The 18215-nt window shown below is 44.9% G+C and overlaps 1 protein-coding gene across 1 annotated transcript in view; it reads left to right on the top strand.

Moving 5' to 3' along the window:
• The first annotated feature begins 5450 nt into the window (after positions 1-5450).
• CASQ2 (calsequestrin 2) overlaps positions 5451-18215 on the top strand; it is a 62893-nt gene continuing 50128 nt past the window's right edge. The window contains exons 1-5 of the mRNA XM_084829697.1: positions 5451-5555; positions 6153-6237; positions 9790-9890; positions 10821-10932; positions 12082-12155. Of these exons, the coding sequence (XP_084685823.1) occupies positions 5451-5555; positions 6153-6237; positions 9790-9890; positions 10821-10932; positions 12082-12155 (477 nt within the window). The remainder of the gene's footprint in view (positions 5556-6152; positions 6238-9789; positions 9891-10820; positions 10933-12081; positions 12156-18215) is intronic.

The raw sequence follows: 18215 nt of genomic DNA on the forward strand, positions 1-18215 counted from the left end.
TCCCTGGGAAAATTCTGGAGCAGACGATAAAGCAATCCATCTGGAAGCACCTTGAAAACAATGCCGTGATTACTCGAAGCCAACATGGATTTGTCAAAAATCCTGCCAGACAAATCTGATCTCATTTTTTGATCAAGTAACCTCCCTTGTAGACCATGGGAATGCTGTAGACATCATGTACCTCGACTTCAGCAAAGCTTTCGACAAAGTGCCCCATGATATCCTGATGAGCAAACTAGCTCAAAGTGGGCTAGATGAAACAACGATCCGGTGGATCCACAGTTGGCTACAGAATCGGACTCAAGGAGTGCTTATCAATGGGACCTTCTCAAACTGGGGAGAGGTAACGAGTGGGGTACCGCAGGGCTCAGTCCTGGGCCCAGTGCTCTTCAACATTTTTATGAATGACTTGGAGGAGGAGGTGCAGGGAACGCTGATCACATCTGCAGATGACACAAAATTGGGCGGGATAGCTAATACTTTGGAAGACAGAAACAAAATTCAAAGTGATCTGGATAGACTGGAGTGCTGGGAAGAAAACAACAGAATGACATTTAATAGGGATCAATGCCAAGTTCTGCACCTAGGAAAAAGAAACCAAATGCACAGTTACAAGGTGGGGGATACGTAGCTCAACAACACTACAAGCGAGAAGGATCTTGGAATTGTTGTCGATCACAAGCTGAATATGAGCCAACAATGTGATGTGGCTGCAAAAAAGGCAAATGCTCTTTTGGGCTGCATTAATAGAAGCATAGCTTCCAAATCCTGGGAAGTAGTAGTTCCCCTCTACTCAGCACTGGTTAGGCCTCATCTGGAGTACTGTGTCCAGTTCTGGGCACCACACTTGAAGAAGGATGCAGACAAACTGGAGAGGGTTCAGAGGAGGGCAACAAAGATGATCAGAGGACTGGAAACAAAGCCCTATGACGAGAGACTGAAAGAACTGGGCATGTTTAGCCGTGAGAAGAGAAGACTGAGGGGAGATATGATAGCACTCTTCAAGTGCTGGAAAGGTTGTCACAGAGAGGAAGGCCAGGATCTCTTCTTGATCATGCCAGAGTGCAGGACACGGAACAATGGGCTCAAGTGACAGGAAGCCAGATTCCGGCTGAACATCAGGAAAAACTTCCTGACTGTTAGAGCAATACGACAATGGAACCAATTCCCTAGGGCCCTCCCATACTGGAGGCGTTCAAGACGAGGCTGGGCAGCCATCTGTCAGGGATGCTCTGACTTGGATTCCTGCATTGAGCCGGGGGTTGAACTCGATGGCCTTGTAGGACCCTTCCAACCCTACTACTATATGAAATTCTATATTATTCTTTTCTATAACAAAATGGTGCTTATTCCCAATTAAATGTGTTTAGTATCAGGGCTGCAGCAGAAGCAAACTCCATTTTATTCTTTTAATCATAATGTTGCTGTGATTTAAGTAAGTATAAAATGAAAACAGCGCATGCTCAGAATATGTCTTTTTTATCAGGGTTGGGAAACAGTTTTGTTTTGTTTTGTTTTGTTTTGCTCTAATATATCAGGAATGTAGAATCAGTTGTAAAACATGGAATGTTGGTGGGTGGTGGTGGAGAGAAGAGAAATGTTAGTTGTGTGCTTGAAGTAGTAATGGTCCTGTAAGACCATTAGGTTCAGAGTCTGAAATTACCTAGCTACACTACTGAGGTTAACCCATGATTTGGAACCTTGCACAATCAGGATTCCAAATAACAAAGGCAACTGTGCATGTACAGTTCTTCCTCCAATGCATGGACAAACGGTGTCTGTGTTTGTGTGTCCTGTGTGTGTGTTTCCATGGGGGACACAATTAAGTAGCTGGGCCCAGCGGATATAGCACCACTCTCCTGCTCCATCTGATCATGACTTCTGTAAATGTGATATAGTGTAGTATAGAAATGTGCTTTGTTTGTGATGTGTAGAGTGTAGCTGAGTTAAAAGGATGGCCCTGAGAAGCCTGCAGAAAAGACATTCTCATACAGTCCTTCATCTTAACATACAACAGGGGACTCCTCAGATTCAAATGGAATCGTCTGTTTTTTAAAAAGTTTTAATTAACAGTACAAATGTTTGGTATCTGAAACCAAGTACTAATGAATAAGGGAGCAGCTACATGATAGAAAATCCAAAGAGAGCCCTTTCTAGTGAAGCACAGCAGCTCTTGTCCTTGCGCGCACACACACACACACACACACACCCGTTCTCAATGCCCGATTCCAGCAATAGGTGTGTCATCCTATCACAATGGAGCTGAAAGCAAGGTATCTGGCAAGCCCCTTTCTGGGAGCTGCCGCTCTTTGGGAATGTGTCCTAACCTGTGCTAAAACAGAAACTTGCTAAACAGCCATACCTGAGCTTATGCTCAAACTTTCTGGATGTTGTGCATATTGCAGGAAGGAGCCTAAAGGGCAGCCTGTCTGTCCGCAAGAATGTCATGTCCCCTTTGCAAAGATTTGTCTGATGGTTGCAAGAGCACTTATGGCTTCTGCACAGCTGCACTCAGTTGCCATGTCCAAGACCTGAGAGTACTCCTCTGCCTTTAAGAGTAGCAAAGAAAGGGAGAATTCTGCTAACAGGCTTCTCCTGTCACTGCAATGTGGTGGTTGAAAAAGATGCACCTGTCAGAAGTTATAGCAGCACTCTTTCAAGGGCTCTGCTTGGAAAACATGGTGGTATCCACTAATCGGGTATTTCTGATTTGGACTGTATACTTAAATAAGTGGAGCGAGCCTGTATTGCATTGGCTGTTATGCTAATATTCTGTGTGAGAAAGAAAAGCTGTTATCAATATCATTACCTGCTCTCCAGTTCCTGAAGTGGTGAAATTTCTAGTGACAGTGTTGCCGAGTTTAATTTTCTTTGGATGAGAAAGCACTGTGGAGACTGATGGCATTTTGGTAATATTTATTTTATTTACAAATACACAAGCAGAGCATGAATGCTTGCAAAGAGGAACTCCTACCAGGCAGCAGATCTGCTACTCCTCCTCAAATCCCCAGAGAGAGGCCCCGCAGTGCTTTACATTCATCCAGCTCACAGCTTGTACTCTCTCTCTCTCACCGCCCCCCTTCAAAAAACTAGTTTCCTACAACAATCTACCAAGCACTTGTCTCAGACCTACCCCTACAGGTGGGTTGCCAATTTGGGAACAATCCATAGACATTAAAGAAACATTGTGGTTATTTTGTTAAGTCCCGGATTTCAGTCCAGAGTCGCTTTAGGCAAAAGTATAACAGGCCCATTCACAGTAATCTGACAGTCAAATTCATAATAATATGATTACCTAGGTGCAGGATACAGAGAGCTGGTGCAGCATGACAGCTACACATGAGGAAGTTCCAGGTTGAGTCTTGTCGCTGCTATGGATTTGCTAGGTATTCTTAGGCAAGCCACGCTTTTCTCAGGGACAGTGTAAAAGCCAGAATGGAATAGAGTGGGCTGGAACAGCCCCTTTTTATTTAAAAAACATGCCAGAAATAGTGGCATATGTTAGAAACACTTGAGAACAATATTTAGGACTATAACCTTTGCAATTTAGGACTATAACCTTTGCATTAACCCCATAATGCCCAGAACACATTCAGAACAGAATGGACTGGCTCGGAAAGGCCACTTCCGAATGAGCAAAATCAACCAAACCCAGTAGTCACACATTAATCTATGGCAGGGATGCAATAAGCCACAAAACGTCCACAGAAATCACGTTCGGATACCCATTCTGAGAAATAGTCTCTATTGAAGAAAAATGGCATGGAAGAACAACTTCCGAGTGAGCCAAATCAACCAAACTTGCCAGTCACAAATCACTAGATGGGACTGATATAATAAGCCACAAAACATCAATGGAAACTACTTTTCAGTAGCCGTTCCAGGCCATAGTCCATATTCTGCAAAACAGGCCAGAACAGCAACTTCCAGGTAAGCAAAATGAGCCACAAGGTGTTGTGGGGAAATTGCCCAGAATGGCAACTTCTGAGTGAGTGAAATTAACCAAATGCACCATTATCATTTTACTAGATGGAACTGATACTCACTTGGAAGTTGCTGTTCTGGCCATATGGACTATGGCCCAGAATGGGTATCGGAATGTGGGTTCTGTGGATGTTTTGTGGCTTATTGCATCCCTGCCATGTGTGACTGGCAAGTTTGGTTGATTTGGCTCACTCAGGAGTTGCTGTTCCAGGCCATTTTGGACTATGGCCTGGAACAACTATTGAAACGTGGTCTCCATGGAAGTTTTGGAGCTTGTTAGATCAGTCCTATCTAGTCTGGCTTGACTGGTGAGTTTGGTTGATTTGGCTCACTCAGAAGTTGCCGGTCCAGCCGTTTTTTTGGAATATGGACTATGGCTTCCTGCCATGGAGTTACGTGTGACTCATGAGTTTGGTTGATTTCGCACATTCGGAAGTGGCTGTTCTGGGACATTCTGATCTGTTCTGGATGTGTTCTGGGCATTATGGGGTTAACAATAATATAATATTGCAAGGTTTTTTGTCCTAAAATATTGTTCTCAAGTGTTTTTAACACATGCCACTACTTTTGGCATGTTTTTTTTTAATATAAAGGGGCCGTTCCGGCCCAGCTTTTCCACAGTCCCCTTTTCTCAGCCCCCCATCTTCAGTGTGGGAGCTAAGAAACGTGACTTACCCTACAGGGTCATTGTAACAACAACTATATAATATACACAAAACACTTTAAACCATGGGCGCATGGGCTGAGTTTTGCTCCTACGCACCAGGCCTGCCCGTCTAGCCTGTGAAGGCCACAGGTAAGGCCCCTGCCCCTCCAGGATGTGCCACCTGCCTCAGAGAAGGGAGAGGCAGCAGGAGAGCACTCCTTGAGGCTGTGGCTCAGTCGGTGTCGCCCACTGAACCTGTCTCTCGAGGAGCTGCTCCTTGAGGCACTGGCTCAGGGCTTCGCCTGCCCCTTGCCTTCCCTGATCCGAGAAGATGAGCATCGGGAGAAACCAGCCCCTCAACTCAGTCTGTGCTTTGAGGAGCTGCTTGTCGAGGCGCTGGCCTTGGCCTTGGCCCCCCCACCCCATCTTCCCAGTTAGGAAAGACAAGCAGAGAAGTGTCCCTTGAGCTAACGGCTCAATTGGGAGCTGGATTGGGCCCTCTGTGCTCCTTAGCTATGGAGGGTTAGGGTTCAAATTTTGTTTGTTTAAAGCTTTTTTACCCTGCTGTTCATCTAAAAAGGCATCCAGAGCAGCTTATGAATGTTCAAATCTTGCAACAAGCCAGTCTCTGCCCTCATATTTACAATCTTAAGGATTGTATCCAATGGTGCCATTCCGACAACAGGAGGAAACTGTGGCCAGAACAGATTTCCCCATCCCCACTGCAGCCCCCCACATCTTCTCCAGAGGGTTGGGGGATCATATGGAGCAGATTTGTGGCACATGCTGGGGGGGGGGGTGCTCCAAGGGGAAGGAAAGGATGCGGAAGACCTATTACGTGAGAGTTGAATCCAAGCCAAAAACACAGCACAGATGGAAAAGGGATGAAGAGAAAACCAAACAAAGTCGGTCACCAGTTCTTAAAGTTAGTTACAAAGTTCTTATAATGATCAGCATGGAGTGGAGGTGCTAGTCTCTCAGCAGAGTTTCTGGAGTTGGCCCTTCTTTCCCACTCCTGAAGCATGATTGAATGGCAGCTACAAGAGTTGAGGGAAGGCACTGATGGCGCTGGCCAGGCTAGAGCAGTAACTCTGAACTTAAAGGTGTAATTACCTGTCATTGCACTCTTCTTAGGTTGACTATATTTCCTCTTTTACAGAGGATAGTCCTCTATTTGAAGGGCTCTCCTGTCCAATTCCAGTGTAAAGATAAAGAATTCTAAGAACTAAATGGCAGGCACAGAGGTCACCTGGTCATAGTCTTCTGTGCTATGGTGAGATGGACTGTATTTCCACTTAAATTGTAATAATAATTTCTACAATTAGTGAAACTAATTATAGAAATTATGCACATTAGTGGCCTTTTTTGTCCTCTTTTTTTTTTTGGTGATGAACTTCCACTTTTGGGGTGATTCATAAGTGGCCACCCTAGTCTTTCTGATGCATTCACCGCATTCTGTAAGATACTGGACAATTAGGGAGAGTAAGTCTGGACTTACAACCCTGTCTGGGTTTTTCTTCAGCTTGCTGCACAGATCCTAGAAGAAAAAGCCATTGGCTTTGGATTACTGGATTCCAAGAAAGATGCAAAGCTTGCCAAAAAGCTAGGTAAGTGTGATCTACTTACAATCCCTAATCTACTTACAATCCCTATGGTGGTGTGTGCATTCCCAGGAGTGATTGTACTGTCACATTTATGGTGACCAAAGCCAAATAACTATTCATAGAGCAAGCAGTGTTGTGCTGTATTTCTATGTTTTACCGTTAGCACCCATGCTTTACTTGCAGTACCCTAATCAGACAAGATGTCCTGGTGTAACCATCTGACCTCAAGTGTGTCTACTGCACATGTTTTGGCACAGTAAGCCCAATTATATCAGCACTGACAAACCTGGCTTTGAGAATAATGATATGACTAAATTGGCACAAACCTAAACCTCTTGTATTTTTGTGCTACTTTAAAAGGACCAACATAAGGACTGTTAAAACTTCCTGACTGTTAGAGCAATACGACAATGGAACCAATTACCTAGGGAGGTAGTGGGCTTTCCCACACTGGAAGCATTCAAGATGAAGCTGGACAGCCACTTGTGAGGGATGTTGTGACTTGAATTCCTGCACTGAGCAGGAGGTTGGACTCAATGGTCTTATAGACCCCTTCCAACTAGGGATGTCAGAGAATTCCACCACGGATTCCAGTGAGGCCGGATTCTAAAGAATCCGTGGCGGAATGGCCTCCCGCCCCCTGCCACCCCGCGGAATCCCCCGGGACAGAACTTACCTGGGGTGGACGCAGCGGCGGCTCCAGCTCCGCCGGCGGCTCCGGCTGGTCTCCTGGCCAGCCACGGCTGGGCTGCTGCGGCCGCCATTTGCGTTCTTGCAGCCGTGATAGGCTACGTAAGTATTTACGTAGCCTATCACGGCAAAGAGCAGGGATGCAAATGACGGCCGCTACACCATTTGCGCCCCTGCTCTTTGCCGTGATAGGCTACGTAAGTATTTACGTAGCCTATCACAGTAAAGGCAGCCACGCAAATGGAGTAGCGGCCGCCATTTGCATCCCTGCTCTTTGCCGTGATAGGCTATGTAAATACTTACATAGCCTATCACGGCTGCAAGAACGCAAATGGCTGCCGCAGCAGCCTGGCCGTAGCCGGCCAGGAGACCAGCCGGAGCTGCCGCCGCATCCGCCCCAGGTAAGTTCTGTCCTGGGGGGATTCCGCGGGGTGGCAGGGGGCGGGAGGCCGTTCTGCCACGGATTCTTTAAAATCCGGCCTCAGTTCAATCCTTAGTGGAATTCTCTGACATCCCTAGTTGGAAGGGGTCTATAAGACCATCGAGTCCAACCCCCTGCTCACTGCAGGAATCCAAGTCACAACATCCCTCACAAGTGGCTGTCCAGCTTCATCTTGGCCATTTGCGTCCCTGCTCTTTGCCGTGATAGGCTATGTAAATACTTACGTAGGCTATCACGGTTGCTTGCAAGGATGCAAATGCAGACTCCGGCTGCAGCCGGCCCCGGCTGGCGGCTCCATGGAGCTGCCGCGGAGCGGAGCCAGCCAGGAAGGATTCCAGGGGGAGGGACGGAATGCCTCCCCCCTGCCCCGCGGATGCTCCAGCACGGAGCCAGGTAAGGGATTTGTACATCCCTACTTCCAACCCTACTATTCTATGATTCTATGATTCATCTGGGGTCACATGGTGATTGCTCTGGAACTGTGGAATTCCAGTTTGGATGAAGGGTGGCAACTTCCTTAACCCAATTAAATCACAAAAGAATGCAGGCCTTTTTGTAACTGTGATTTGTTTTCATTTGTTTGGCATCCCTTTCAGTTTGGGTCTCAAGTTATGTGTTTTTAACACTCACAGCTGAATTGGAAAACATGGGGATTTGGAAGAACTCGGGTGTTGGTGGGGAGGTGAGATGGGCATCATGTGCGAATTGTATACTGTAAACATGAACCATGTACATAGAAAGCTGATACTTTCCTGGAGATCTATGGGAACAGCCGCAGAGAAAGTGGCAACTATGTCACTTGGGTATGTGAAAAGATGAACTGAGGTGCTCCAGGTCTAGAAACAAATATCTCAAGTTCTCTAAAATTGTGATAGGATTCATACTTTCACTTCAAGCAGTTTCATCTTTTACTGGAAGTTTCAGGTTTCATATCTTTCACAAGAAGGCAGCATGTGAAGCTGGGGGGTGGCTCCATGAGTGATTTACTCTGAGCTGGCTGCATTTGGGGGTCGTTGGGGATATATGATGTCATGGCCATCCAGCAGCCACCCCGGAGCTTATCAAGGAAAAACTGGATTTCCTGAGATTGCTTCAAGTCCAATTCTTTTCCTTAGGTCAGGGTCTCCCCAGTATAGCTGTTGTGTTCCCCAACCCCTGCACTTACCTCAGGCATGCTAGTCTTGCCCAGGGGTGTGCCTTTCACCGTGACCCCGGTCAAGGGGTGTTTCCTGTGTGTTTCCCATCCCTGCACAAACCAATTAGTGTCTACTCAGAAGTAACTCCTATTGTGCTCAATGAGGCTTGTCCCTTGAATGCAGTAGTGTAGTGGCAAATTCAGAAGTGCAGGGTCCCTTCATGACAGTCCCAGCCATGCCCCCTCACAGCCATGCCCTCTTCTAAGATTACACAACCTTGTAAGATATACAGCCTTCAACTAGGATCCAAAAACAGTGCAGCTGAGAGTAAAGCAATAGTATTTCAATTGGACGTCTGAGAAAAAATGCAGGGGGTGTTAAAATCTTTTTCACTCACTCACAAACATTTTAGGTTTTCAAAATATGATACTCTGTGGAAGCTTCACCCTCACTCGGTGGCAGGCAAGGGGAGGAGACAGCTGGAGGAGCCTGGCCCACAGTGGTAGGCTGGGAGTGGGAGGGACCTGGCTGAGACCTGGCTCTTTAAAAAGTCCAGGGTCTTCATCCCTGTGAGACCACCCACCACTACACCCCTGCCTGAATGCCCACATTAGAATTTACCGAGATCCCCCTCAATTGAAATGGCACAGTTTAAAGTACAAATTCCCTAAATGCTGTAAAGCGCAAACTTGAGGCTCCAGCTCTCCAATATTTGGTTTATTGCCTTAGGAATCAACTACTTCACACTTTCGTTATAGAGATCATGTGCAGCATCGGATTAGAAAGGGGGCTGGTTTCCCATCCCTGTATTCTCCCCCTCTCTTTCCCAGCACAAGCATATGTGTGTGTACTCGGAAGTAACTCCCATTGTGGTCAATGAAGCTTGCTTCTGAAATGCAGGTGCATCTGGAACTTCAGAGGAAAGGAGAAAGTGGGGGGGAGCAGGGGGGGAGCCTCTCTTATTGGTTGAGCAGCCCGTGCCAGTCAGATGACATTCACTCCACCACCCTCCAGGACGTATGTTCTGTGAAGTGATTTTTACTGGTGCAGAGCACTAATCTGTGGAGCCCTGCATGGACCAAAGTGCAGCAAAGCTGATTCCTTTTTAAAAATCCAGTACTCCTCCATTCACTTCTCCTTCTGTTGTCGTGGGAACACCGCCCCCCCTGGTCTCCAAACAATTTTGTGGTATATTTTCCCAGTATCCTTTGTGAGATCACTGTGCCCTGGATAGCAAGATTGTCCTGTATCACAGTACGTTTACATGTCTTTATTCCTTTCCCGCAGGTTTGGATGAAGAAGGAAGCCTCTATGTCTTTAAGGAGGACCACATCATTGAGTTTGATGGGCAAATGGCAGCAGATGTTTTGGTTGAATTCCTCCTAGATGTAAGTGTATTTAGAGCCAGAACTGGCCAAATAAATTCATTCAGTTTTCCAATAGAAATAATTTATTAGCAGCAGTAGTGCTCTTTGCAGCTTTTATTATGTGGCATATTTGCCAGGAAACAAATAATAGTATGATATGATATAATATAAGCTATATAATATAATTGTGAATGGATGCACATTTGTCTAAAGCATTTATCAGTGAGCAATTATTACTCAAACATCAAACACTATTCTTTAGTGGGCTCTAAATAATTAATTCCACTAATTAAACTAACTGATGAGTGGGGAAATCAACTTGAGTTACCAGAGGTAACATGTTTAAGAATATAAGCACAGCCATCATGGTGTCTCCTTTTTCATCCTATACTGTGCAAATAGAATTCTCACCGCTGTTAGCAAAAATAAGCTTTAACTCTTGTTTTGTTCAAAGCTCCTTCAGATAGTCTATGTCAACTACCAAAAGGTACAGTGGAAGTAAGCCTCACTGAACACACTAGGACTTACACTTGAGTAATATGCAAAGGATTGGACAGCATGGTTGCAAATCTATGCACTAGAAAGTAAGCGCCATTGAATTCTGAAGGACTTACTTCTAAGTAAACATGCTTAGGATGTCAGGTAATGCCTGCTATTTCTGCAATTTCCCCCAAACTTTGCATCCAACTGCAACAATAGCAGCAGTGGTGGCTGTAGCAGGGCGTACAATGTGGAGGACAAGAGATGGGTCTTGTCCTGCAGGAATGTAGGGGGTAGGTCTAGTCTACTCTGGAAGTGTAGTTGGCAATGGTTTTTTTTATGGATTTTGCAAAATGGCTATGGAAAAATAGCCTAGCTTGTTTGCACATTTTGTTTCACATCAGGCAATAGCCACTCCATTTGAGTTGTTAATAAGTTGTTCTTTTTGACCAAATTCCTTCTTCATGGCAGCTGATGGAGGACCCAGTGGAGATCATCAACAACAAACTAGAGCTGCAGGGCTTTGACCACATGGAAGAGGAGATCAAACTCATTGGCTACTTCAAAGGAGAAGACTCAGAACGTATGGGGTTTGCTGTAAATAGTGGTTTACTAAAGGGGCTTTAGATCTTTTATTCTGTAAAAGAATCCCCATGGGAGATAATAATAGTGGAGTAATTATCTCTCTGCAAATCTCTGTAAAAAAAAAATTGCAATACATGAGCCAGTGTTTCAATATTGCCATCTCTGCATGGGCATAAACAATTTTGCGGTGGAGGTTTCTTGCATTACAATACTCGAGTAATGCTGAAGGACATTCAGTCATATTCTTGAAAAAGTTCTCTATTTTTTTAGGATTGTTAGATCTTGCAAAGAAGATGGCAGTATATAAGAAGGACTAGTGGAAAGCACTCATACCACGGGTATAATTTTCTTGTAGTAGACAAATTATCCTGTTGTTCTGTATCAAAAAGACACTGCCACAATAGATCTTGTGCTTTACTGAGACCAAGATTTAGTAGGTGTTGTGGTGAAAGGCCAAACAAACCAGTCTTGAAGTAATAGCTTTCATCCAACTGCTGTCATGTAAGTCACACAGAAGTAAAGGAAGCAGACCAGAAGGAGATAAATTCAACTAAAGCCAAGAATTAAATTTTCTAAGCCAAGCCTGGGTAAAATTGGAAGTAAGACCAGCTTCCAGTTGCAGAAAGGCATTCGGAACACAGCTTGGAACAGAAAAAAATTATCTGCACAATTTCCAGTGGACTTACATTGGCATCAGCCCAAATTTGAATTCCTTAAAGTAGTTGAGAGAAGAGTTTAGCCTTGAAAACTTGAAGTGCTGAAGATATAAATGTGACTTTTTGTGTGAAAAAAACATTTTATAGTTGTAATGCTCTGCAAAAAAAAATAAAAAAAAATCCACCACATATTCTCATGGAGCTAACAGTGCTCATGAAGATTGAAAAACTGAGCCCAGATATTTGAAAACGCTAACTTGTTCAATTAGCTGTTTGTCCAAATGCCATTTTGTCGTTTAGAGAATGCCATTACCTTAGTTTTGCTATAATTCACCACTAGATGTTTTTTTAAAACTTTATGTGCAAGGAATGGGAATGGGGGGAGTTTTTTAGATTCAGCTTTCACAAAGTGACACCAGTGCTTGCATTGATCTTTAGTTTAAGCAGACCAAAGGTGAAATGGTCTCTTTTCCCTCCTTTCTCCTTCTCAGACTACAAAGCATTTGAGGAGGCAGGTGAACACTTTCAGCCCTACATCAAGTTCTTTGCCACCTTTGACAAAGGGGTAAGTAGCTAAAACACCAAGAAGACCACGCTGAAAGGGTTCCAACCAGCTAGTAATGGGTAGAGTAGCCCAGTGGACACAGTGTATAACTTGGGTGGCTGTATGCCTTAAAATATATTAACACCAGGGCTAGTTAGGAGGCTCACCTGGCGCCTATGTTGTGCTCTTTTCAACGTCAGGTGAAGGCTTTCTTATTTTCCCAGGCATTTTGGCCTTTCAGTTTCTGTTTTAAATCTGGTATGGCATTTTAAATCTTTGCACTGCTGCTAGGTTTTATTTTGGTTTCTATTTTATGCTGTCATTTTAAACTTTTATATTGTATTTTATCACTTTATATTTTATAGTTCTAATTGTTGTGAACTGCCCAGAGAGCTTTGGCTATTGGGTGGTATAGAAATGTAATAAATAAATAAATCAACACCATTCAGCTTGGCCTGAATTGAGAGGCCAAATAATTACATGGCAAAGGAGTTTGCCGCTTGTTCACTGTGTGGCTTGCAGTAACCACTGTCTTGTTAGAACAGGTACTATGTGCCTGTAAGCATATAGGGCCAGGCAGTGTAAATATATGCTGGGGAACTGTAGTTAGACATGACTTCTTTGTGGATATCCAGTCAACCCCATGTTTTGAACACATCGCTTCCAGTCAAATATTACATTGTTCACCATGGTATGCAGTGGGCAAAGAGCAAATTCATCTACCATTTGTGTTGTAAATGGTCTTTTCCAGCTTTTGAACTGCGCTGAAAATTCAAAAGGGAGTGGGGGAAGGATTTGTTTGTTTCCTTTTATATTTTTCTTAGATAAATTGTTTTTTTGCTTGCAGAAGATCCCAAGTTCAATCGCTGGCATCTCCAGGTAGGGCTAGGAAAGAATCCTGCCTGAGACCCTGGAGAGCCATGGCTGCCACTCAGTGTTAACAACACTGGACTAGATGGACAAAGGGTCTAACTCAGCTTCCTATGTTCCTATATGTAAACGTTTTCACATTGTTTCATGAAGAAGATACAAGTATTTGATTTGAATGTATCTGTATTTCTTTATTCATGTGAAATCATCATTCTTTCATACGAACCTGCCCACATTTTGATAGCATCCCCTTGTGCTTAGGCTGCGGATTCCCCATCACTAGTAATTCTGTTTTGAAAGCTACCAAAGCAAAATTGAAGTTAGCCAGGCCATGGTATTTTTTAAGCACTTAATTTTTATTTCCTTTCTATAAGCAGGTACAAGGAGTTCCCACACCATCTGGAGTGAGGCGAGCGAGGAAATAGTCTTTTTGTTGTGGCATGCTGGTTGTGGAATACTTTCCCTAAGGAGACTCAGCTGGTGCCAATGTAACGCACTGGTATATTTCCCTTTAAGAATTCTGGAGGGGGGACATTCCTGCACATGCTCAGTAGAAGAGTGAGATAAGGACCCATCACCATTATGAGCAGTTACCTCAGTGCAGTTGGGAAGAAGCTTGTTTGCTCTTCTCGGTAAGGCCCTGAGCCCTTGAGAGAGGGCTGTCTATAAAGCTTGTTCCTCTGTTACCGGACTCTGATCCACTTTGAGAAAACTGCTGTGGAGCTGAGGTGGAATGAGAAGAAACTTTTTCCCACTTTGGCCAGCAGAAGAAAAAATCAAGCTTCAGGGAGCAGTGTTTGCTTTGTTGGGGACCCAATCTGGAAGACAGAACTTTGGCAATTCCCTGTTCAGGCGCAATTTTGTAACACTTTCTACAGGGTCTCTAGAGCAAAGGCCTTATACAGGGGCAATTAACATATATTATTTTAATGTATTAATTATCAACAATAATAATACACATATAAGAATCTTACATAAGTAAAAATTCACATATCACAAAACAGAACAAACTTTACAGACAGCCCTGTCTCAAGGGCTCAGGGCCTTACTGAGAGGAGCAAGCAAGCTTCTTCCAAATGGAAGAAAGTAAAACAAGAATCCATGAAATCAAAAAGGGATCTTCGTGATTTCTTATGATTTTTAAAGGGGAGTCCCCCCAGACCACTATCTACCACAGAGCACATCTGCCTCCACAGACTGAACCAGAAAAATCACAGATCTGCCACTCGGGGGTGCAGCCACGGCACAAAAACAGGGATCTAAGGCAGAGATCCTCAGGGACCCTCCTGATTTTTAGAAGAAAGATACCCCAAAACATCATCATATCAGAGAGCACATCTGCTTCCACAGACTAAAACAGAAAAATCACGGATCCACCACTCATGGGTGCAGCCACAGTGCAAAACAGGGATCCTTGACAAGGATCCTCTTGATTTCATATGATTTTTACAGAGCAAATCTCCCAAACTACCATCATATCACAGAGCCACGACAGCACAAAAACAGGGATCCGAGGCAGGAATCCTCATGATTTTTAGAAGAAAGATACCCCCAAACACCATCATATCACAGAGCACATTTGCCTCCACGAACTGAACCAGAAAAATCATGGATCTGCCACTCATGGGCACAGCCACAGCACAAAAAGAGGGATCCTTGGCAGGGATCCTCTTGATTTCATATGATTTTTTACAAAACAAATCCACCAAACCACAATCAAGTTGCAGAGCACATTTGCCTCCACGAACTGAACCAGAAAAATCATGGATCTGCCACTTGTGGGCAAAGCCGCAGTGCAAAACAAGGATCCTTGGCAGGGATCCTCTTGATTTCATGTGATTTTTACAGAGCAAATCCCCCAAACCACCATTGTATCACAGAGCACATCTGCCCCCAAGGATTTGGACAAGGTGCTTGTTTAAGTTAGGCCAAGCACCTTTGCCTTTCATGGCTTATGACATAAAGAAGGGAGGCGATGACTGGCTCGTTCCGAAAGGTTATCAGTTCTTCCCTCCTGGTCAGAGTGATGAGACCGCTTCTGAAATAAACATCCTTGGATCCAGCAGATCTGAATAATTATAGGCCAGTAGCTAACATCCCTTTCCTGGGTAAGGTGCTTGAGAGGGTGGTAGCAGATCACTTGTGGATGAAATTGATTTTCTAGATCCACCTTCAGTCAAGGTTTAGGCCTGGTTTGGGAACAGATAATGCAGTGGTCACCCTGAGCTTTGCTGAGAGAGAGACAAGAGGGGTGCAATCCAGTTGATTCTCCTGGACCTCACAATGGGTTGCAATACCATCAGCCATGGCATCCTTCAGGACAGGCTGTCTGAGTTGCGTGTGGGTGGTACAGCTTTGCAATAGTTCCATTCATATTTGGATAGCCATTTACAGAAGGTGGTGCTAGGGTGTGTGTGCTAAACTCCATGGCATGCTTTGGGGCCCACGCTTTCCATCTTGTCCCACATGCTACTTAAGGTCCATATTGAAACTGCTGAGGGAGGTTATTAGGAGACTTAGGGAGCAATCCTATGGCTGCTAGACAGCCATAGGATATCGTGTTATCTGGGAACCGACCTTGGTGCCCGTCCTCTGTGGTCAGTTCCCAGAGAACTGACTTCCCCCCACTTCCACGCTGCCTCGAAGGCAGCGCAGGACCGCCCTGTCCTCCGTGCTCACAAGAGGAGGGTGGAGCGGCCAAAAAGGGACGTGGCTGGGGGTGTTCCGGGGCGGGGAGGGTGGAAATGCCCGTACGACACATCCTATGTGTCGTACAGCAGCCTCCTCCCCAGCTCCATCCTCCCTTGGCCAGACAGCCACAAATTGGCTGTCTAGCTGAAATTGCAGGGCAGGAGATCCCCTCCATGCTTCTCCTGCCCTGCTTTGGATAGGCAGTCACCTCCGAGTTTGGAGACAGCCGCCTATCTGGATAGGATTACTCCCTTAGAGTGCAGGGTCATTGGTACGCTGATGGCACATTGCTCCATCTCTCTTTCTCATCTGATCCCGGTGGGGAAGTGGATGTGCTTAATCAGCGCCTGGCCACTGTAATGGACATAATGAGGGCCAATAAACTGAAGCTCAATCCAGACAGGACAGAGGTACTGCTGGTGGGTGGCTTGACTCTCCAAGTGGGTGGCATGCTAACTGTCTGGGGAGGATTTGCAGGCTCCAAATAGTGGGAACAAGTCCATAGCTTGGGGGTGCTTCTAGACCCAACTTTGTCACTAGAGGTACAAGTGTCTTCTGAGGCTCAAGTGTCTTCTACCACCTTGGGCTGATACAGCAGCTACAACTCTGCCTGTATAGTGACATCCTTGCTTCAATGATCCATGCCCTGGTAATCCTGTTAGATTACTGCAATGCATTGTATGTAGGGCTGCTCTTGAATAAAACCCAGAAACTTCAGTTAGTACAAAATATGGCAGCTAAGCGACTGGCTGGAACTGGGCCTTCCACGCCCAATTCAAGATTCCCACATAAAAACCTGGAACATCCATGAGGATCTGGAACTTGGACCCAAGCTTTTCACCATAGTTGCACCATGAAGGTCTGGATCAGTGCTTTCTATGGTTCAGTCCCTGGACACAGACATGATCTGTGATTTGATGGTGATTTCGGAGGGTTTTGCAGCATGACGGCACCACAAATCCGTGGATCCATGATTTTCATAATGAAGTCCATGGACTGTGATTTGCTGGTTATTTTGGTGGCACCTTTTGTTAAAAAAAAAAAAAATCCATAGGATCCATGCCCCCAAATCCATGTTTTTATGCCATGGTGGTTCTGTGACTCATGGGAGTATGATTATTATGAAGTATGATGTTTTCACATCATGCTTACTCCATGAAGTACAGGATCAATCATGTTAATACTTTGCTCTGTGGCCATGGATATGATCTGTGATGTAATGATGCATTTGCAGGGACACTGTATAAAAATCCAGAGGACCCATAAGGAACTGCATCTTGAATCCTTTTCCTTTTCTTGCCATCCTGGATCTGATAAATATAGGATCCATACCACTGACATGGATTTGCTTTATGATTCAGCTATGATTTTGAATGTATTACATATAAAATCGAGATGATACATCAGAGTCCATGCCTCGCATAAATGGTTCACACCACTTGAAGCAGCAGATCTGGGATCTGCTGGGAAGCAGTAGATCTGGGATTTTTAATGTGCATACTTGGACAAAGATGAGTTCTGTGCTTTGATGGGCGGGGTGACCCAATGTAAAAATTCAGAGGATCTGTATTGAATTGTGGGCTTCAACACATGGAGCTTTTATCCAGGATTGCTCCTTCCCAGAAGTTTGCGGGCTCTTTACATCACACCTTGACCCTGCCATGACACTCCTGCACTAAATGCCCTTTGTTCCATTTTTAAATGGATCGCAGATAATGAGCTATCAAATTACCCGGTTGTGTTCTGCTTCAGTTTCCTCCATGAAAAGACTTTAAAGATGCAAGAAGAGGAGCAAGATCAATCAAAGATAGTGGAAGACTCAGATACGGGGAGAAGGAGGGGGAAAGGGGATGGGAGAAAGGAAGCGCATGTAAAGGGAGTCAGTGGTGATCCTGCATTTGAAATGGAAGCAGAAAGCCCTGTTTTAAATGCAGGGTTTTAGAAATGCCTTGTGTGTCTTATCCATGGTTTTATAACATCACGGTGCTATGAAGCCCCAGATCTATGGTATTTATCGCTCATTCCCTGGGCGTGGATGGGTTCTGCAATATGAAGGTGTTTGGGGGGCCTATCCCTGTAAAAATGATGAGGATGCCTGCCTTGGATCCCTGTTTTTGTGCCGTGGCTGCGCCCACGAGTGGCAGATCCATTATTTTTCTGGTTCAGTCCTTAGAGGCAGATGTGCCCTGTGATATGATGGTAGGTTGGGGGACTTGCTCTGTACAAATCATATGAAATCAGGAGGATCCCTGCCCTGAATCCTTGTTTTTGCACTGTGGCTGCGCCCACGAGTGGCGGATCCATGATTTCTCTGTTTCAGTCCGTGGAAGCAGATGTGCTCTGTGATATGATGTTGTTTTGTGATATCTTTCTTCTAAAAAGTCAGGAGGGTCCCTGAGGATCCCTGCCTGAGGATCCCTGCCTTGGATCCCTGTTTTTGTGCCGTGGCTGCGCCCACGAGTGGCAGATCCATTATTTTTCTGGTTCAGTCCTTAGAGGCAGATGTGCCCTGTGATATGA

This window comes from Heloderma suspectum, chromosome 2, assembly GCF_057233095.1.
Source record: "Heloderma suspectum isolate Gila_16-S chromosome 2, 16-S_ref, whole genome shotgun sequence".
In the NCBI taxonomy this organism is placed as follows: domain Eukaryota; kingdom Metazoa; phylum Chordata; class Lepidosauria; order Squamata; family Helodermatidae; genus Heloderma; species Heloderma suspectum.